Source organism: Pseudophryne corroboree, chromosome 1 (assembly GCF_028390025.1).
Source record: "Pseudophryne corroboree isolate aPseCor3 chromosome 1, aPseCor3.hap2, whole genome shotgun sequence".
Lineage (NCBI taxonomy): Eukaryota > Metazoa > Chordata > Amphibia > Anura > Myobatrachidae > Pseudophryne > Pseudophryne corroboree.
In genome coordinates, this window is record NC_086444.1 from 861404110 (window position 1) to 861427356 (window position 23247).

Genomic DNA, 23247 nt, shown 5'->3' on the forward strand with positions numbered 1-23247 from the left:
AGGTTGGCCAGATGGATTAGAATGGTGGTTGCACATGCTTATGTGAAGGCTGATCTGTCAGCTCCTGCTCACATTACGGCCCATTCTACTCGGTCTGTCGGACCTTCTTGGGCTGCTCACCGTGGGGCGACCCTTGAACAATTGTGCAAGGCGGCTACGTGGTCCTCAGTGAACACGTTCATAAGGTTCTATGCCTTCGATACTGCCGCTTCCCAGGATGCTTCCTCTGGACGCCGGGTTCTTGTGCCCGCTACAGTGCGTCCCCTCCCATGAGGAACTGCTTTAGGACATCCCCATTGTCCATCCTTGTGGAGCCCAGTGTACCCCGCAGCAGAAAACGAGATTTATGGTAAGAACTTACCTTTGTTAAATCTCTGCGAGGTACACTGGGCTCCACAAGGCGCCCACCCTGACGCACTTAGCTTCTTTGGGTTGGTATGGCATTAGCCGCTGACACTTCTCCTGTCGTGAGACTGTAGTGTTTCTGGCTACTAACTGTTGTCGTCTCTTTTCCTGCTACTGCATTGGGCTGGTTGACTAAAAACTGAGCTCCTGTGCAGGGAGGCGGGGTTATAGAGGAGGCGGCGCTATTCATCTTGGGAACAGTCAAAGCTTTTGAGCCTGTTGGTGCTCTCGGATCAAGATCCTACGCTACACCCCCATTGTCCATCCTTGTGGAGCCCAGTGTACCTCGCAGAAAGAGATTTAACAAAGGCAAGTTCTTACCATAAATCTCGTTTTTAGCCCCATAGTTACAATATTGCTGCTTTAATCAGGTTCCGAAAATTGTTGTTACATTTACTAACCTTATGTCTATGTCTGGCTCTATATAAATACATGTTAATAAATAATAAGTATCTTTTTCTGTATAATAAGCCTTAGGCGCGTACAATATGCTGTTATCAGCCTATAGACAAGCAATGATAACTTTCTCTGTGCTTGACGTGAATAGTAAAAGCAATACTTTCTATGGCATTTCACATTTTGTTGTGTGTTTCTGATCTTTGAAAACACTTTCTTTTTTCTACAGCTCCAAGAGGAAAACGGGGATGGAAAACGTTCTATGCTATCCTAAAGGGAACTGTCCTTTACTTGCAAAAGGTAACAAAATAAACAGCAAGTGTACATACTAATACTATTTATGCAAACTAAGGGTCAGATTCTGAATTGGACGTATCTGCGCGTTGATAATGCTGATTTGATTACCTTATAACCTTCACAATAATGGGTAAGAGACACAGTACGCAATTGGCGTATGGGGTACCGTAAGGGTACGTATTTAGCGTAGCATACGCTAGGCCGTGATCGAGACGCACATGCGGCACGCTCGCTCACAGCTTAATGCGTGGTGTCGAGCACGCTATAGGCGAGCGACTACCGTAATGTTACGCTATCAGCGTAGCGGACGCTCGAGACCACGAGGAGATCACGAGCGGCGCAGACGCTCACAAGATGACAATCAGTAAATCTTGAATGTAACACACAGAAAGGATATTCTTATACTGTAAACCTTGTACTGAAACACTGTAGCGATATAACGCTGCTTAACCTTGTTAACACTAAAGCTGTTTGAGCGATCGTGACGCTCCTATTACCCACTGCAATGTAATGAACACACGATACCGTACTAAGGGCCTAATTCTGAGTTGATCGCAGCAGCAAATATTTTAGCAGTTGGGCAAAACCATGTGCACTGCAAGGTGGACAGATATAACATGTGCAGAGAGAGTTAGATTTGGGTGGGGTGTGTTCAAACTGAAATCTAAATTGCAGTGTAAAAATAAAGCAGCCAGTATTTACCCTGCACAGAAACAATATAGCCCACCAAAATCTAACTCTCTCTGCAAATGTTATATCTGAACCCCCCCTGCAGTGCACATGGTTATGCCCAATTGCTAACAAACTTGCTGCTGCGATCAACTCAGAATTACCCCCTAAGGATCCAACACCTTTACTAACAAGCTTTTAGTTATATCGAAAAGAGAAACAGTTAACAAGTCATACACTACAGGCTAACATATAATTCTAACAGGATATCTAGACAGAAATATACACAATAGTAAACAATCATAAATACAAATACATAGACTAAGAATGAATGGCTAACATTACACGGGTAACAAAGTGGCAACAGAGAAACATACCATACGGGGAACACTCGCAGGCGCAACCGGAATCCAGTCCTCCAATTATCAGCGATAACTGTTGAAGAGAGAGAGTACTGGCCGGTCTGGGGACAGTGACGCTTATATACACAACATACAGTGTACTTCAAAGGGCCCTACAACCTTATTGTTCATTGGACACAGGAATGTCTCTCTGCACTATAACAAAAGGTCATAGGTGGATTTGAACAGGTGGGCTGTGACTATTTCAAACAGCTCAGGTGGGTGAGAATCTCCGGATTCCCGCCGCATGGATAATGAACTGCAAATATAGAATATGTCCAGAAACTACTAATGGCCATAACTACACGCAGGAGCGATTAATCTTTACCTAACCAACACCGGATTATTGCTATTAAAATACTCTTCGGTTAGGTACCAGACACCACTGTTCAACCTTAATTAGACCCTTTGTACCACGCAAAGAGGGATTCCCAAGTCCGTGAACAAGTCACATTAAACAAACTTACAGTTATTACTAAAGGGAACATTACCTATAAAACATGCTATTTGGTTATATCATTAAACGATTGAGTCGCCCGCTAGACGCACACAAACTCTACCGTAAATGCACATACCACGCGCTCGAGCGCATGGCCGAGGCGCCATCACGCGGCTGCGTATATCCGCACGCACGGGAGAGAATGTGCACGTGCAGCAGGCACGCGCATGAGGTGAATATATGGCAACGTGTAGCGTGATATTTTTATGACTATGACAGTCCACCCTTTGGCAGTCACCAATAACTGCCACTTCCTAAAACAGTTCAAAAAGAGAAAAATATATGTTATGTATAATACATTTCTATGATTGGGTAAGGGAGAAGAGAAGAAGGTGGGAAAAAGGTATGACCTAGTGAGATAGTAGAAGCATGTGTGTATGAGTCCATGTTTGAGGGGTCATGTATCATCGTGCCGTACGTGTTTTAAATCAAGCTTCGAGGTATTGCGAAGTATACATTTGAATTCCTTCTTATCCCGTATTACGGGCCTGTGGATGGGCTGTCAAACTTTACCGAGCTCTTTTCGGCTTTTGGTTGCAACAAAATGGGGGAGCACATTTTAGTTGATGATACATGAATGGGGGGATATGTGAGTGCTGATATCTGTGCCTATATTCCCTATCGACTATGTGTGTCATTACCTGAAGGTTGTAGAAATGAAGATAGGAAGCAATTATGGTAAATGCAGTCATAAACTATGTGAGTTTAATATACATTTGCCGATTGAGGTCTTGTCTGATGTCTTGTCTCAATGTACATGTTGACTGTAGTCTCTTTGGGCTTTTGCTATAATGCGAGCAAAGCCGTTTCAATGTCCATAAAATTTTAAATCACTAAAGTTCTGGGCTAGCGTTTTCATTAAAGTCACTAGGGATATCGGGGGCCGGCAACATAGTCCATAAAAAAAAATCTTTGTATAAATGTGGTCTTCAAATCCTTCTTCCAAGCGGGTCTTTGTACCTTGGAGAAAAACAAAGGAGAAACGGGTGAAAGAAACGGACTGTGGAATTACATTTTCATCACAACATTGTCTCTATCGTTGGGTCATAAATCAAATTAGTCGTTGTTATTGCAGTATCTTCACTTCTTAAACTCATCACTCGGGCACTACGTTTATACTTCGTTAAAACCCGAACGCATCTAAATATCAGACCGACCAATATGATGACACCCAGAATACACAAAAGAAATTTCCCTACATCCATGATAATACCTTGGGCCCATTCTCCTAAACCAGAGAACCAATTTCGTGGGTTCAACCATGACACCCAACTGGTCAGCTCATTACCCACAGCGGCAAGGGTGAGATTGTGTTTCCTTCGGAACTCCCATTTTAATTGCAAGATGTCATCCATCTTTTGGTCTATGACCTCGGCTGGGTCCTCCGTGCTGTTTGTAATATACGTGCAACACTTTATTCCATATTGAGTCGCTAGGGTAACACAATACCCGCCTGTCACAGCTGTGAGATAATTGAGAATCATCCTATGCTGAACCAGTTCTGTTTTGTAGGCTTGTAACGCTCTCCCCGTATACCTGAATGTGTCGTCATACATTTCAGTGATATTGTCTAATAAATTTGCAAGCGCAGATATATATTTATAATTTATCACTCCTCTGGCGGTACGAGTGATATCTAACGCGATTAGGAATTGAATCCCGGTGGATTCATGGATCAGGTCAGAGGCCGGATGCTCTGTTCTTTCTATCAGGTGCCGTTTAACGATGTGCTCGTAATGAGTGTGAGTATAAGGAGCTTGGGCACTGCGGTGAATATCTTTCATTTTAGTGTGGGATACAGTCATTACCTCAGGCAGTACTTTTCCAATATAACATAACCCTTCTGAGTTTGGGGCAAGCCACTTATACGCCTTCCTCCCGCATATGAAATATGCATCATCGGGGAGAACATATGGGACGGAGTATGACATAACCATATTACAAATTTTCCATATGAACTCTCCTAGCCCTAATTCTTCCATCTGTTTAGTACACGTATCTGTTTGTACGACATGTGCACAGTATCCTGGTGATACTTCTCCAACTCGCATGGTTCTACTTCCTAGGGTGTACCTATACCGAAAGAATTTCCTATGGTCGGCTATCTGGCGTATAAGTTCTGTGTCTATGGGCAATCTGTTGGCTCTATGTGAGAATGTCATGGTTTGATTACTCCATGACACTTCCCAATTTCCCGGCTTTCGGGGATTGGAAATGTTAAAGCACACTAAGGACCTATCCACATGATATTGGTGGAGCTTCAAACTAGGAGGACTAGAGATATTAAACCTCTTGTCCACCGGCCTCCCACCACTTAGCTCAAGTACCTCTCCTATCGTTAAAGGGAATGGTACTAGTCCTGGTTGCTATGGCCTTGAGGTACTTGAGAGCATACCCAACAATCTGTCTGATTTAATACTTTACCCACTTTAGAGTGATAGTCACTCAATGGATGCCGATCCATATGGATATTAAAACTGGACTGACATTTCTTTATGCACCCATCCTCAACTATATTGTCACAATGTCTACAGATGCAGTTCTCTTCAGCTAACAATCCTTCACAATTCCTTCTATTGTCAATGCTACCAGATCGTTTTCTGATACTCGCCTTTACTCTGTGATTATGTTGTTTTTGGAAAACTACGCCTCCATCCTGGTCATCAGAACCCATTCCAGATCCTTTCTCGACCTCCATGGTACTCTCACCGAAACAGACTGCTCTGGTCAACATCATGGTCAACAGGAAAATCCGGATCACAGTCTCTTGGGGCAAGTCCATCTTTGAGGAGTAAAAGGAGAAAAATAAGAAGAGGGAAAGGAAATAGGAGGGAGGTGGGAACTGGAGAAAATAACAAATGGGAAAAAGAAATCTGGCTCGACAAGCTTCTGGTCTTATTATCCTCAGCGCTCAGGTGTCGTCTCAATCCTCCCTGAACAGACACTCTAGTGATACAACCTCTACCGTCTGTCCTTTATCACGGGACCTCTCTGGGTCTGTGACCTTTTTTCAATGAGACGAATGGACCCAAGTCTCTCTCTCGGCAACCTTCAAAGCAGTTGTGCTGGTCAATAAGACTTGATATGGTCCTTCCCATCTGTCAATAAGGCAACCTGAGCGTAGAAAATTCCGTATCATTACATAATCCCCAGGTTCAATGTCATGACAATTACTGTCTGGTAAATCAGGAATCACCAACTTTAGATTATCATTCTGATTCCTCAATTGCTTACTCATCTTAACCAAGTACTTTACGGTTACTTCATTGTTACATTTCAAATCATCCTGGGGGTTAATCATAACATGGGGTTGTCGATCAAAAATTTCAAAAGGAGACAGATTAAGAGGGGACCTGGGAGTGGTTCTGATGCTGTACAATACAATTGGCAAAGCTTCGGGCCATAACAGTCCTGTTTCAGTCATTACCTTGCTCAATTTATTTTTAATAGTGCTGTTAACTCTTTCCACCTTTGCACTCGCCTGGGGACGATACGGAGTATGCAGCTTACTATTAATTCCCATCAACTTACACGTTGTTTGAAAGACTTCACCTGTAAAGTGGGTACCCCTATCACTTTCAATTATTCTAGGGATACCGTACCTACACACAAATTCCTGCACAATTTTCTTTGCAGTAAATACAGCGGTATTTGTGGCCGCAGGAAATGCTTCAACCCAATTTGAGAATACATCAATACAGACCAAAACATACTTAAAATTTCTACAAGGTGGCAATTGTATGAAATCAATTTGTATCACCTGGAAAGGACCATCTGTCGGAGGGATATATGGGATGGCTCTGTCGGTATAGCCTTTCCGATATTCTTCCTCAAGCAGGTGAGGCATGTCATCGCTCTCTTACCCGCATGGGAAGAAAATCCTGGGGCGCACCAATAAGCTCTTACTAGCTTACACATCCCTTCTTTGCCTAGATGAGTCAGCCCGTGTGCTGCTTCTGCTAGACTTGGAAGGTATGCTCTGGGTGCCACTGGTTTACCATGTCCATCTGTCCAGAGTCCTGAGGACTCCTGGTCATATCCTTTTGACTTCCAAACTGCCTTTTCCTGTGGGGAACACAAATTTTGCATTTCACACAATTTCTGTGTGTTTACAGTATTAAATACCATCAGTCGTGTACTATCTGTTTGTATGGGGTTATCAGCTGCTGATTTAGCTGCTTCATCTGCTTGGCTGTTACCAAGTGATACCGGGTCTTGGCTATATGTGTGAGCTTTACACTTGATAACAGCCACTCTGTCGGGTTCCTGTATCGCTGTTAGAAGTCTTTTGATATGGGCTGCATGCGCTACTGGTGTGCCAGCTGCCGTCATGAAATTTCTGAGGCGCCATAGGGCTCCGAAATCATGGACTACTCCGAATGCGTACCTAGAATCTGTGTAGATATTGGCTGACTTGCCCTTAGCCAATTCACATGCTCTGGTTAGGGCAACCAGTTCAGCAACTTGTGCTGAGTGAGGTGGGCCTAGCGGTTCTGCTTCTATGGTACCTTGGTCGTCTACGACTGCGTATCCAGTACACAAGTCTCCCGAGTCCGTCTGTCTGTGACAACTACCGTCAGTGTAGAAAGTAAAATCTACATCTTCCAGTGGGTTGTCACTGATGTCAGGCCTTGCCGTGAAATTTTGGGTCAAATATTCCATACAATCATGCATGTCATCCCCTGTATTAAATCCTCCTTCACCATCACTCTCATTCTCCACCCTTTGTGCCTGTCCAGGCACACCTGGGAGATACGTTGCAGGATTTAATGCGCTGCATCTCCTTATGGTGATGTTTACGGGGGCCATCAATGCCAATTCCCATCTTGTTAACCGCGCTGATGAGACGTGCCTGGTTTGCGCAGAATTCAGCAAGGCTGACACTGCATGTGGTGTATGGATTGTGAGGTTGTGTCCTAGCACTACATCTTCGCTTTTCGTGACTAGCAATGCTATTGCTGCAACGCTTCGCAAGCATGTGGGGAGGGATCGCGCTACCGTGTCAAGCTGGGCGCTGTAGTAAGCTACCGGCCTGCTGGCATCACCATGCTTCTGGGTTAATACACCTGCTGCGCACCCAGCACTCTCTGTTCCGTACAGCTCAAAGGGTTTCCCATAGTCTGGCATACCTAATGCTGGTGCCTGCGTTAGGCACTGTTTAAGTCTCTCAAATGCCATCTCAGATTCGTCTGTGTGCGAAATCCGATCAGGTTTGCTTGATGAGACCATTTCCTGCAAAGGTAGGGCCAGTATGGAAAAACCTGGGATCCAGTTACGGCAATACCAACACATTCCTAAAAACGTTCTAATCTGTTGCTGGGTTTGTGGCAGGGTCATGTCACGAATTGCTTGAATTCTATCAGCGGTCAGGTGTCTCAGTCCTTGTGTTAGACAGTGTCCCAAATACTTCACACGGGTCTGGCATAATTGCAACTTGTCTTAGGAAACCTTGTGTCCTGTTTCTGAAAGATGAAACAGGAGCTGTTTCGTATCTCTCAGGGACGCTTCCAGTGAATCTGAACACAGTAGTAAATCGTCCACGTACTGTATCAATACTGATCCACTCACTGGTTGGAAAGACTGTAAACAATCATGCAGAGCTTGTGAGAAAATACTTGGACTGTCTATGAAACCTTGGGGTAAGCGAGTCCATGTATATTGAACTCCTCTGTATGTAAATGCAAATAAGTATTGGCTGTCAGGGTGTAGAGGTACCGAGAAGAAAGCGGAGCAGAGGTCAATCACAGTGAAAAATTTGGCAGTGGGAGGGATTTGCATTAGGATGACAGCTGGATTAGGCACTACGGGGAATTGACTCTCAACTATTTTGTTGACCCCTCTTAGATCCTGCACTAATCTATAACCCCTCCCCCCACTCTTTTTAACAGGGAAGATGGGACTATTGGCAGTGCTGGATGTCCTTACCAGAATGCCCTGTTGTAGCAAGCGCTCTATTACAGGGTAAACTCCTAACTCCACCTCTGGCTTCAGAGGGTACTGTGGGATTTTTGGAGCTATCCTACCATCTTTTACTTGCACAACTACTGGGACTACATTTGCCATCAATCCAGTGTCTTGTCCATCTTTGGTCCAAAGTGACTCCGGTATCTGAGAAATCATTTCTTCTACCTTGGACGGACACCTATTTACAATAACAGTGTGTGACATTAATCTTGTTGGGGAGTCTAGCATATCCTGCGCTTCCTGAGCGTGGTTTTCGGGTATGTCCAAGAACACACCTTCAGGAGTACAGTATATGACGCATCCCATTTTGCACAGTAAATCTCTCCCTAAGAGATTAGTCGGAGCCGATGCAGCCAGCAGGAAAGAATGCTTGGTATGCAAAGGCCCTATCGTAATCTCTGCGGGTTTGCTTAAAGGGTAGTGCTGTACTACTCCTGTTACTCCCATGGCTGGAATTGTTTTACCAGTGGTTCTCATGCCCATGGTCGAATTTATCACTGACTTGGCCGCCCCCGTATCTACAAGGAAATTTAGAGATTTACCAGCTACATCAATTGTGACCTCGGGTTCACTTCCAAGGTTCGCAATTAATTTCACTGGCTGCAGATTACAGGTGTGGCCTCGCCCCTATGGTGCGTGGTGGCCTCCCTGTATTGCGCTGGCAGCTATTACCTGTGAAGGGGGTAAATGGGATCTATCAGAGACTTGCCAGTCTCTTTTTGGGGGATACCTTCTTGTTTCCCCTGCGTGTGGCTCATAACTCTGTCTCTGCGGTCCTTGATCCCAATTTCGTATGTCATGTCGTTGTCTAGGGTTTTTATGTGCATTATGTGAGTTATTTGTACAGTTACGTGCAAAATGTCCTTCCCTGTTACAATTATAACATTTTACCACATGCGGCTTACCACCAGGGGTCTGTGATCGGGACTGAGGCGGCCTTGTTGTAAGGGCCTGGATACTTATTGCCATCAGTCTATCACTTTGTGACTCCCTGCGTCTTGTGATGTTCCCGTCGTGCCCAACAGCAGTCTCTCTTAAGGCTGCCACCGACATACCTCTCCAGTTAGGTTGAGTAGTTTGTACTCTACTCCTTAATACCTCCTTTAAACCGTCCATCAAGACGGACACCGCTACCTCTCTATGGTGTATATTTGAATCAATGTCCACGATCCCAGTATATTTAGCCATTTCCTCCAATGCCCTGTGGAAATAGTCAGGGGCAGTTTCCCCTTCCATTTGTTTAATGGAGAATATTTTGTTCCATTTTACTACAGCTGGAAAGTATATTCCCAACTGCAGATTGATTCTGGTTACATTGTCTTGATTATATTCGTCTGTAAGGGGTACCTCCTCATCTAATTTACAGTCGGCTATAAACTTTATGGGGTCAATACTAGAGGGCAGACATGCCCGCAGTAGTGTCCGCCAATCTTTGTTGTTAGGTTCAGTGGAGTTACCTAGGTCCTTAATGAACCTCTGGCATGCGGCTAAATCTTTTCTGGGATCAGGAAATTCAGACAAAATTGTTCTTAATTCTGCTCGGGACCAGGGACAGTGCATAGCAATATTCCTAATGGGTGTGGCTCCATTTGTGTCAGTCTTACCATTGGGGACCGCTATTACTCTAACAGGGTTAATATTAATTACTTCACTCTGGTTTGATTCTTCAGTGTATGGTGCAATAGTTTCAGCATATTGTACAGTGCCGTACTTACCTGTAGACACAACCTCACCTGTCCCTGAGCTATGGGCTTTAGATGCCAATCTTACTGGTTGGGCGATGCCCACTGAAGTATCGCTTATGGTGGCCGCTAGAGAGAGAGCTGAAATCGTAGTGGGCTCATCTTCTTGGTCGTATTCCTGGGGGAAGTTTAACATAGGATACAACTTGCATGGGTTAGCGTTAGTATCAACATTTGCATTAACCTTTATCTTAACCTTATCACTACTACATTGATTAAGTGCACTCTTATCGTACACCCGCATGTCATTCTCTGTGGCCACTTTGTCCCCTACTATATATGGTGGTGGTGCCGTTGCTACTAGATTTCTACCAGGATTTGGAATTGCTTTCTGAGCTAATTCCTGTTGTATTTCACTTTCCTGTTGCCATATCTGTAAACAATCATAATGTCTAATCCTCTTCTTTGCAGATTTTATTAGACCTATCCTTTTTCTTAGATTCTGCAATACATCAGGGTTCAGACTGCCTACCCGGGGAAACTGTTCCCCATCATCCTCTGTCATACATTCCCATTCTTTGCATAATACCTGTGTGTATGATCCGTATTTTTCACACATTATATACCGTGCGGACCCTTTGGGCCAGCAACTACCAACGTGAACCCTTGTTGGACGTCCCTTCTTTGAACAACTGGCCCCCATCGTTTGTAGATATTGCTGTCTTAGCTAATTCTCACAAACAGACCAGATTGCCCGCGGTAAGGCGACGGTGAAAGTTCAACTAGTGCCTTCACTCACTCTGCGCCCCAATTGGCCTATCCAATCCGTGGGATCTTTTGTAACCTCTATTTACTGGGGCGCGTGGGAGTATGCGATCCCTCCCCAGTAAGTATTGGTTGTTGGAGATTTCCTTAGTGAACAGCTAAACTCCCTTAAAATAACAAAAACCTACACAAATCACGTTAGAATGTACAAATAGCGTTTATGATCCCACAGTAAATTTTTAATGGGTATCAAGGTAACAAACTAATGCACACAATTACGTGCGGTCCAGTCGCACAGCGCATAAATAATTAAATATTTATACGCTTTACGACCAATGGAATCGGTTGTTTAGGCTGCGAAACCTTCAGCTGGAGCTTTAACTTGACTATATGGGTGCTATGCCAAACCCCCGGGGCTGCGCTTAAATACCTCGCAGTCCTTTTGTCTGCGGAAACTACTTGCTCCTTTTACCTTCTACAATGTTAACGCGGGCAAGCCAGTCCACGCCACCAAGTGTCCACTCACCTGATGTGGTCTCCGACGGGATCCCGATTTGTGGGTTCACAAAAATAATACCTTAAGTTCCACACTCACTCCTACTCACTCATATACACACTGATCTTTTTCTGTACAGAAATTCCTTTCATACAGGTAGGGGTCTAATCCCTGGGTTTTGCAGTAGAAAAAGGTTTTCTTTTAACTAATACTTTTTGGAAAAACTGAACAACCGTGTGCTATTATCAGGTGGCTGTACTATACCGCCCACCCTGAACAAGGTTATTGTGTGATTTGAGTGTCAGTGGGCGTATCCGTACGCTCCGTTGCGTAAAACACGCCGCGTGCGTATGCCTTTGCGCCACGTACGTGATCTCGCACGTTGTCCGAGACACGTATGCACAAAGTGCAGATATGCCCACAGCGACACAATCAACACGCTTCTATCAATGTAAACGATATTCAACTATGATCGCTTACCGTACACCACACAGTATTTGCTATGCTGTGTGCGTGTCCTTTACAATTATTCCCTTAAAAATTATCCTATTTAATCTCAACTAAATAGCACCAGATTTCTTCAGCACGTGTCTAATAATCAATTCTAATGGCAACAAGAAAGTGAGCTGCAACAATGTAGATGTGTGCGTGCGTGTGTGCGTATGCAAAAACAGAAATAAACAGTTTTAAAAGATACTAACGTATTGTTCTTACCTCCGGTTCCGGATTCCACCCCAGCACTCCTACAACGTAGCGTAACAGACGCTTATCTAGTCAGCACCACTGTATCCCTCACCACCAATACGGATACGAAGGGATACTGCGTTCCCGCCCTTTGCTGACAGATAAAGTCTGATTACAGTAGTGAGGATATGTGGAGGACGGACGAGCCCTCAATTTATAATGCTGATTTGATTACCTTATAACCTTCACAATAATGGGTAAGAGACACAGTACGCAATTGTCGTATGGGGTACCGTAAGGGTACGTATTTAGCGTAGCATGCGCTAGGCCGTGATCGAGACGCACATGCGGCACGCTCGCTCACAGCTTAATGCGTGGTGTCGAGCACGCTATAGGCGAGCGACTACCGTAATGCTACGCTATCAGCATAGCGGACGCTCGAGACCACGAGGAGATCACGAGCGGCGCAGACGCTCACAAGATGACAATCAGTAAATCTTGAATGTAACACACAGAAAGGATATTCTTATACTGTAAACCTTGTACTGAAACACTGTAGCGATATAACGCTGCTTAACCTTGTTAACACTAAAGCTGTTTGAGCGATCGTGACGCTCCTATTACCCACTGCAATGTAATGAACACACGATACCGTACTAAGGATCCAACACCTTTACTAACAAGCTTTTAGTTATATCGAAAAGAGAAACAGTTAACAAGTCATACACTACAGGCTAACATATAATTCTAACAGGATATCTAGACAGAAATATACACAATAGTAAACAATCATAAATACAAATACATAGACTAAGAATGAATGGCTAACATTACACGGGTAACAAAGTGGCAACAGAGAAACATACTATACGGGGAACACTCGCAGCCGCAACCGGAATCCAGTCCTCCAATTATCAGCGATAACTGTTGAAGAGAGAGAGTACTGGCCGGTCTGGGGACAGTGACCCTTATATACACAACATACAGTGTACTTCGAAGGGCCCTACAACCTTATTGTTCATTGGACACAGGAATGTCTCTCTGCACTATAACAAAAGGTCATAGGTGGATTTGAACAGGTGGGCTGTGACTATTTCAAACAGCTCAGGTGGGTGGGAATCTCCGGATTCCCGCCGCATGGATAATGAACTGCAAATATAGAATATGTCCAGAAACTACTAATGGCCATAACTACACGCAGGAGCGATTAATCTTTACCTAACCAACACCGGATTATTGCTATTAAAATACTCTTCGGTTAGGTACCAGACACCATTGTTCAACCTTAATCAGACCCTTTGTACCACGCAAAGAGGGATTCCCAAGTCCGTGAACAAGTCACATTAAACAAACTTACAGTTATTACTAAAGGGAACATTACCTATAAAACATGCTATTTGGTTCTATCATTAAACGATTGAGTCGCCCGCTAGACGCACACAAACTGTACCGTAAATGCACATACCACGCGCTCGAGCGCATGGCCGAGGCGCCATCACGCGGCTGCGTATATCCGCACGCACGGGAGAGAATGTGCACGTGCAGCAGGCACGCGCATGAGGTGAATATATGGCAACGTGTAGCGTGATATTTTTCTGACTTTGACAGCGTGATCTTCCAAATGGCTGTGGCAGCTGCTTACTACTTTATGCTTATTTTTTTTTTTAAAGAAGTGGTGGGAACCGCACAAGTCCAAATTAAATACAGATAGTTGCCTCTGAAAAACTAATTATTATTGAATTGCTTCTGAGTATAGCAACCTTATGTATATGGATAACCTATCCTAGTACATATAATTGTTGCTTTCAGTGGTGCTCCCTAGAGTCAAAAAGTAGTCAACCAGAGAAACCAAGACAAAGAAGTATTGGAAAGTAGACTCTTTTTTGGGAGCACTCTAATTCAGAGGATGACATTATAACATATTTAGTACTGGTAAGAACATTTTTAATAGGTAGATATTTAAAATTTAATTTTAGGAGTATCTGTGTGTGGATAAAAAGGTTTTGCGAAAATATGAAAATAGATAATACGTCATGGGTGATATCAATATCACAATCTATGAAATGCCGGAAATTGATAAATGTAGTACTTTGATTATATCATCATTGCACACTATCTCTCATGTACTATTTGACCATAATTTATTCTGCAGATATCCATTCCGGATTATTATAAATGCAGAGAATTAAATCATTGGTCATGTGGGACCGATTACCGAATGGTACAAGTGTAAGTGACGTTATGTTAGGGAGTCAATTTATTGCAGTACCAGGGTGTTCAGAGGTGGTCTCCCATCCTATTACTAACCCGGCCTTTCACTGCTTAGCTTCCAAGGTCAGAAGAGATTGGGCATCTCCAGTGAGGTATGACCGCAATTATTGAGCTCACCTCTTTTAGTCACTTCAAATGTATATAGTATGGTCTTTATATATCTGCAATATTGCAGTTGGTAGACGTATATAGTACAAATGCCAGTTACATATGAGATTATATACAGTCACCTGACTTAGTCACCATGTGACACGTCAGCCACAAACAAAGTACACAGGTAAGTAAAGGCCTATTATGTGGGAAAATTCTTTGAAACCACAACTATTCACAAATGGACTGGCCTTATGTTTATAAGCATGTCCTCGGAACACCAGGTAACGCCCGTGTCAAATTATACTATGTATGAGTGCCAAGTATAATTACTCTGCACAGGCTGCAGATATAGCAGTGAAATACACTATAGTATATAAAGAGAATGGCCCCTCTGCACTACATTGGAAAAATGCTAGACCATAGCACTTGAACCTTCCATCTGTAACTACTCATGCGACTGTTATGGAAGAATGAGCCTTTGCTTAATGCTTACCAGCAAGTCACTGCTAGTGATATATGTAGACTTATGCGTTTATTCTCAGGCGCAAACCAGTTGAAAAAGGAGCCTTCAGTGCAGTGACAAAAGAAAAAGAAGAAAGGCTGCGCTTCAAGAGGAAAAGAACAATTAATCCACTAAGTGTGTACAATTTTATGACAATTTATTAAAAACACTAACTCATTAAAAAACAGCAATATTCTGTACAGTAATATTGTGCCATGTGCATGCATAAAAAATAGAATTTACCCAAAGTGTTGGTTCAGGACATGTATTATATAAACTCTGTAGGATCTGTTCCAGATATTGCCCTTAAATGATATATGTCCAGTTGTGATCCACTATGGAGAGTCCCTTTTAGATGGTGTTTTGAGAGTCCAATACAAATTCCATATGCCGCTAGAGGGTTGAAGATTTAATAGAATGTCTCATAAATGGTGGGTACCTCATGCAGTGCGGTGATTGGATGGTGCCTCTCTAGGACTCCTCTGGATGGCTGGAAAGTGGTGAGGGCTGGTTCGGATCCAATTGAAGAAAGTCCTGCTCCAAGGGGTAAATACCTCAGGTACTACAATTGCTTACTGTTATAAGTCACAGTACGTATGAATTTAACCCAGCATTGTACACCTCTGAAAAGTAGAAGAAGGAAACAAATCAATCCTTCTGATGTTACTGGCTGGGATATAGACACAGTGAATGCTCCTGGTTGTAGTTAGAAGGGAACAAAAGTAGCTGTTATGTGAACAAAGTATCTCAATTGTTTCAACTGTTGATGTGCTAAGTTACTAATAATGCAAGCAGTGCTCTAATAATTACTGGGAACACACAAATCCTTCTAATGTTGCAGATTGGAAAACAAGCACATTGAGTGTTCCTAGTCGTAGTTAAATAGAAAACAACCGTGGCTATTGTATAAGCATGTTGTTTCAATTGTTCCAGCTGATCATAAACTACATTACTGATAGTACAGGCAGTGCTCTGGTAATTGCTGGTGGCTCAGGAATATGTACTTTAGATTAGATAGGTAGTTCAAAACAGTGCGAGGTATATACAATACCCAAGACCACTGGTAGTGCTGCCGCTGGTAGTCCCGTTTCTAGCCGTGCATCGGCTCCGGGGATTGCCATGGTGTGAGGTTGTGGTGTCTGCGCGGCCGTTACCTGGTGACCGCCTAAAGACTCAGGCTAATGCGGTCATGTGTGCGCATCACGTGATCGCAGTCTCCTGTCCTGACGTACGTTTCGCAAAGAAAGCTTGATCACAGGACATACTTATGAACATAAGACCAGTCCATTTGTGAATAGTTGTGGTTTCAAAGAATTTTCCCACATAATAGGCCTTTACTTACCTGTGTACTTTGTTTGTGGCTGACGTGTCACATGGTGACTAAGTCAGGTGACTGCATATAATCTCATATGTAACTGGCATTTGTACTGTATACGTCTACCAACTGCAATATTGCAGATATATAAAGACCATACTATATACATTTGAAGTGACTAAAAGAGGTGAGCTCAATAATTGCGGTCATACCTCACTGGAGATGCCCAATCTCTTCTGACCTTGGAAGCTAAGCAGTGAAAGGCCGTGTTAGTAATAGGATGGGAGACCACCTCTGAACACCCTGGTACTGCAATAAATTGACTCCCTAACATAACGTCACTTACACTTGTACCATTTGGTAATCGGTCCCACATGACCAATGATTTAATTCTCTGCATTTATAATAATCCGGAATGGATATCTACAGAATAAATGATGGTCATATAGTACATGAGAGATAGTGTGCAATGATGATATAATCAAAGTACTACATTTATCAATTTCCGGCATTTCATAGATTGTGATATTGATATCACCCATGACGTATTATCTATTTTCATATTTTCGCGAAACCTTTTTATCCACACACAGATACTCCTAAAATTCAATTTTAAATATCTACCTATTAAAAATGTTCTTACCAGTACTAAATATGTTATAATGTCATCCTCTGAATTAGAGTGCTCCCAAAAAAGAGTCTACTTTCCAATACTTCTTTGTCTTGGTTTCTCTGGTTGACTACTTTATGCTTATGTAAGAATCTTTGTGTAGTGAATATCCTTGTGACTGCATGGGTAAGCCTATCCCACCCATTGTTCTTACTTCCGCAGTGGCAGCTGTCATCATTAATATTGGTACAAGCTAATCGAGGCAAACACAACTCATTTGCCGCGATCAGCATGCCTGTGGGTGTGCGTGTGTACTGCGCAAGCATCCACGATCCATAGGATCGCATGGTGCCTATGTTTCCACAAACATTGCTAGTTGCAATTGTGATGCGGCTGCTCGCGGGACCCATTCGCGGGTAAGATCAGTACGTTCACATCTGTACACCAAACCCATGCTGGGTTCAGGTTTACCATCTACGTCCGCACGGTAGGTGTGAGTATGGAAGTTGGCTTACAAGCCCACAACACGTACGATCAGATTGCATAGTTGCCGCCCAGTTACTGCCCAGAAACACCAATTTCATGGAAAGGGTGGTCTGTCTACAAACGGAGGAATCCGAACACACTAGCAAAAGCCCAATTCTTTCTTTCAGGTGTAATATGCAGATATCTGAAAAATCAGTGTGCACTGCACCTTCCATGCGACTCTGAATCAGACCCTTACATTGCTGTTGGCGTCTTGTGAGTCGTGTTTCTGTGGGGTGAAATTCCCATAGAGAGTGAGTTTTTTATTCTAACCAGTAGTTTATTATGTTTAATCCATTTGAATTTCAATGTGTTTTCCTTTAAATGTTGGTAAAGGACACTTCATTCTTAGTTATGTGCCTTTATATCACCTCACTAAGGTATTGATGTTTGCAATGATTTCCATGCAGTGATGTATGTGTGGCTCCACTTCTCATGTATATTTGGTCAGAGATATGCCTATCTCTTGTGTCAAATAGTAGTTTAAGTCTATTTATGCACAAGGCATAATGAAAGTGCACATGCATGACTACCATTGTTCCATTGTAGCAGAAAGACCAGCAGTATGCAGTTAAGATTTCGGGAAAAGATGCTCCAGGTGGGCTAGAATTCTGGAAATTTAACCCACTCATTACCTTGACACCTCTATACAAGAAACCTTTGCCCAAATCTCTTAATAACGCTATACCAGGTGCAGTCCCTCCACACTGGAAGTCCTCCTATCCCCTAAGCATAATACAGTGGATATACTTTTATATGAATATGGATGACATCTAATTTTCTGGGGCAGATTGGTGGGTCGAGTTCACAGCAAATTGGCTACAGTAGCTGGAATTTAAGATATCACATACTGTACATATAAATCCCTACATGGTGTAGCTGATGCCCCACTGTAAGCATACGCTGTATAATGCGTTAAACTTTAGAGCCTGTGGGTAAATTGTATGTGGTCCTATCCATGTCTAGGTGGGCAAGAGTAGTTCAGCAAAGCTGGCAGCAGTTCGTTGGAGAGTTGTTTTCATCCTTAACCTTTCTATTATCTATGCCTCTTCCAACATGACTAGTCCCTGGACTCCATGGGGGAAATGTAATAGGGTGTGAGAATCAGAAAGTGAGATATTTTGAGAGAGTTCTTCTGTTTGTGTTTTTTTTATTTTTTTTTAAGTGGCATTCATTTCCATGGTAAAACCAGGTTGATTTTGCCATATAAATGATTGCCACTTTAAAAAATAAAAATAAAATAAACAACAGAAGAACTCTCTCAAAATCTCTCACTTTCTGATTCTCACACCTTATTACATCTCCCGCCATGACTTGAAAATGATAAGGAGCCTCTTCTCTTTCCCTCTATCTCCTATATATTAGCCCAGATCTGTGACTTTGTGATTCATTTGCTAACGCTGGGCGGAGTCACAACAGTGGGCGGAGTTAGTCAAATGAGTCACAGATCTGGCCAAATCTACAGGAGACTAGGAGCAGAAGCAGATAGTATGGGCATGGCACAGGCAGGGGTGCATACCTCCCAGCTTTCTGCAGGAGCTTTCTTCAGACAGAAGGAGGGACACACACTTGGCGAAAAGGGGGCGTGGCTTCACGGGAGGGCCCCGTTTTCGTCAATGAGGGGGCATGCCCAGTGCTCTGTGAGCTGCTGGCATGCCCCCAGGGGCTGATTATGAGTCCGGGGGGGCCAGGGCACTTGAGACAGGGGAGCCCTGTCTCATTGCTGTGCCTGCTGTGGGTTAGGGGCGTGGCCTAATCGAGGGACGCAAGGCCACGCCCCTTTACGCAAATTCCGTGTTTGTTTGTTTTTATGGAATTTTGGCCCCTCAGCTAGCAGCTAGGGCTACATCCAGAGGAGGTGGTCGCTCCCCCCTACACACCCGCACAGGCAGAAGAAAGCAGGGAGACTGCTGCCTCCCTGCAACACCACAGACCTGCCAACACGCAGCAGCGTGTGCTGACAGTAGCACAATGCTGCCGTTGTTGCTGGCAGAACGAGGGAGGGGGGGCTTCTGAGCTGGGACAGAGCTACTCGAGCCGGGGGGCCCCCTAAAACTGTGGGGCCAACGGTACGTACCCCCTGCCCCCCCCCCCTTAATCCGGCTCTGCTTCTGGAACCCCCCCTTAATCCATACCCCCTGATGCCCCCTCTCCCTCTGTCTCCACTATTCACCGCTGCTCTGCTAAGCAGAACAGCGAGTACAGGAGCTTTCCAACTGACCCCCCCGTTACCGCGGGACACTGCGACCCGCAGGTGGGACAGCGGGACAGACCCCAAAAAAATGGGACTGTCCCGCGAAAATCGGGACATTTGGGAGGTATGGGGGTGTGTGAGGGGGTATGCCGTACAGACAGACGGGCACCGGCTCACTGTGTGCTTGACCCCCCCCCCCTCTCTGGCGCGGAGGAGCGTCACTTTCTGGCACACTCCACGCTTCTTAGCTGCAGTTTTGTGGGGCACCTGCCGCTGTGCAGGTTCCGTACTGTCTCTGTTATCTCCAGCCCCGGCAACCCCACCGCTAGCTGCAGCGCTGCCACCCACAGTGAGGTGCGCCCAGCTCCTTCACACACTTTAGCCGGCGGGTAACGCTGCAGAAGTCCGAGCTGCTTGCAGGCTCCGACCCCCTCCTCCCTCCAGCCGCAGCATCTCCTGGGGGCTAACCAGTCACTCCCAGTCTCCCCTTACCACAGTGCCCGGCAGCTGCGTGAGGTCTGCGGTGTGTGACTGAGGAGGGGGGGAGGGATGCGGACGGGCAGAGGAAGCAGGACTCCAGCCTAAGAGAGTCAGCCATGCCAAGTCTCCACCAGCAGCAGATCCCAACAGGTTGGAGTGGAACAGCAGCAGCCAGCAGCAGTGACTCCGGTAAGACACATCTGTCTGTCACCACTGTTTTGTCCCTAATACCAATCTCTCCCGTGCCCTGTGTTCTATCATGTCCCTGTCACCCCTGGCCTTGCCCTGCCACCCTTATCCTGGCCCTTTCACCCTTATCCTGGCCCTTTCACCCTTATCCTGGCCCTTTCACCCTTATCCTGGCCCTGTCACCCTTATCCTGGCCCTGTCACCCTTATCCTGGCCCTTTCACCCTTATGCTGGCCCTGTCACCCTTATGCTGGCCCTGTCACCCTTATGCTGGCCCTGTTACCCCTATCCTGGCCCTGTTACCCCTGTGCTTGCCCTGTCAACCCTATACTAGCCCTGTTACCCCTGTCCTGTTCCTGCCACCCCTACCCTGGCCTGTCACCCCTATCCTGTCCCTGTCATTTCTGTCCTGGCCCCGTCACCCCTTTTCTGACCCTGTCACCCCTGTCCTGGCCCCGTCAACCCTGTTCTGACCCTGTCACCCCTGTCCTGGCCCTGTTACTGCATACCCTCCAACTACCTTTTTGGCAGGTACAGTACCCGCAGCGCCTCCAGACCTCTCCCCAATGCACCACACCTCCGCACCTTCCCCTCCACCCCTCCCCCACACGCTGTGCCACCAGACCCCCTACACCACCCGCTGCTCCCACTCCTCCGCCCCTTCACAACCCACAGCACCTCCAGGCCCCCTCCACCATCCACCCTCTTTATATGTCTCCCCCCACACCTGCCCCCCTCCACCCGCAGCATCTGCAGACACCCTCCTCCATCCGTGATCCCCCCCTCACCAACCCCTCCCCCACCAATGGCACCACCGCACCTGCCCCTCCACCACCAGCAGCACCTCCGGACCTCCTTCCCTATGCGCCGCACCACCTGTACCTGCCCCTCCCCTACCCATGGCGCCTGCGGACCCCTACCCCACCCCCGGCACTCCCGCCCCTTCCCATCCCACAGCACCTCTGGAACCCTTCACCCATCCACAACATCCCCACACCTGCCCCTCTCCCACCCATGGCACCCCTGCCCCTCCCCCACCTGCAGTGCCTCCGGACCCCTCCCCAATCTGCATCCCCCACTCCTCTGCCCCTCCCCCACCCGCAGCACCTCCCGACTCTTCCCCATCCGGGCCCCACCCCCACTTCTGCCCCCCCTCCACCTGCAGCATCTACAGACACCATCCGCAGTCCCCACCGCACCCGCTACATTCTGTACATCGTGCCCTGCAGGTGCTGTTCACGCCGTCGCAAGGGGCTGCGCCTCCTTCACCATCGCATGCCCTTTCATTGTGCAATATTTAACCACTAACAAAGGAATGCAGGTAATACTTTATATAATACAAATATTGAACCCCAGAAAGGCATGCAAGGGTTAAGGGGGCGTAGCCCCTTGCGAGGGTGTGAAGAGCGCCCGTAGGGCACGATGAAGCACCTAGTTTTACATATCTGCTCTATGTCATTTTTATGTTGATGTTTTACTTGTCAGATTTGGGAGTATTGAACTAGCCAATTTGGTTTACTCTCCCTCCACTCTAGGGTTACCACCTTTTTATTTTCAGGTTACTGGACAGGGTGTGTGATCAGGGAGCATGACAAATATAATGGTTATAACCATTTTATTTCTCAGAGATCAGGCCATTTTAATATCACTCAGGGGACATTTACTAAGCAGTGATAAGAGCGGAGAAGTGAGCCAGTGGAGAAGTGCCCATGGCAACCAATCAGCACTGAAGTAACATCTTTAATTTGCATACTATAAAATTATACAGAGCTGCTGATTGGTTGAGGGGGCATCTTCTCCACCGGCTCACTTCCACGCTCTTATCACTGCATAGTAAATGTCCCCTTTATAGAGTTCTCCATGGGGGAGATGTACTAAGCCTGGCAGAGAGATAAAGTACCAGCCAATTAGCTGGTACTTTAGGTATTATGGGGTATATGCAATTCCGGGCGAATTGCGGCTTTTTTTCGCCCATTTTTTAATTCGACACAATTCGACCGTCGAATTCCGGCCAGCGGGTGCCGGAATTCGACATATTCAATAAAAAACGGATTCGACAGTCCCGCTGTCGAAAAACGGACCAATTGACGGATGTGTGCGTCCTGGATTCGACTTTTTGGACGGCACAAAAATGGTTAAAAAACCCTGAAAAAAATTGCGGGGGGTCCCCCCTCCTAAGCATAACCAGCCTCAGGCTCTTTGAGCCGGTCCTGGTTGTAAAAATACGGGGGGGAAAATGACTGGGGATTCCCTGTATTTTCACAACCAGCACCGGGCTCTGCGTTCGGTCCTTGTGCAAAAAATACGGGGGACAAAAAGCGTAGGGGTCCCCCGTATTTTCAACACCAGCACCGGGCTCCATTAGCTGGAGAGATAATTACACAGCCGGGGGACACTTTTATACCGGTCCCTGAGGCCGTGGCATTAAATCGCCAACTAGTCACCCCTGGCCGGGGTACCCTAGAGGAGTAGGGACCCCTTAAATCAAGGGGTCTCCCCCTCCAGCCACCCAAGGGCCAGGGGTGAAGCCCGAGGCTGTCCCCCCCCCATCCAAGGGCTGCGGATGGGGGGCTGATAGCCTTGTGTAACATGAAAGAATATTGTTTTTTGCAGAAGAACTACAAGTCCCAGCAAGCCTCCCGCAAGCTGGTACTTGGAGAACCACAAGTACCAGCATGCGGGGGGGAAACGGGCCCGCTGGTACCTGTAGTTCTTCTGCAAAAAAAAATACCCAAATAAAAACAGGACACGCACACCGTGAAAGTACAACTTTATTACACACATGCCGACACACATACTTACCTATGTTC

At 45.6% G+C, this 23247-nt stretch overlaps 1 protein-coding gene and 2 pseudogenes across 7 annotated transcripts in view; 2 read left to right on the top strand and 1 right to left on the bottom strand.

Moving 5' to 3' along the window:
- The window catches only part of PSD3 (pleckstrin and Sec7 domain containing 3), a 1004314-nt gene that overhangs the window by 870466 nt on the left and 110601 nt on the right, over positions 1-23247 (top strand). For all 7 annotated transcript variants that reach the window (XM_063919992.1, XM_063919993.1, XM_063919994.1 and 4 more), the window contains one exon: positions 1031-1101. In XM_063919992.1, the coding sequence (XP_063776062.1) occupies positions 1031-1101 (71 nt within the window). The remainder of the gene's footprint in view (positions 1-1030; positions 1102-23247) is intronic.
- Positions 14516-14635, bottom strand: LOC134943174 (5S ribosomal RNA; annotated as a pseudogene).
- On the top strand, positions 16638-16757 carry LOC134949283 (5S ribosomal RNA; annotated as a pseudogene).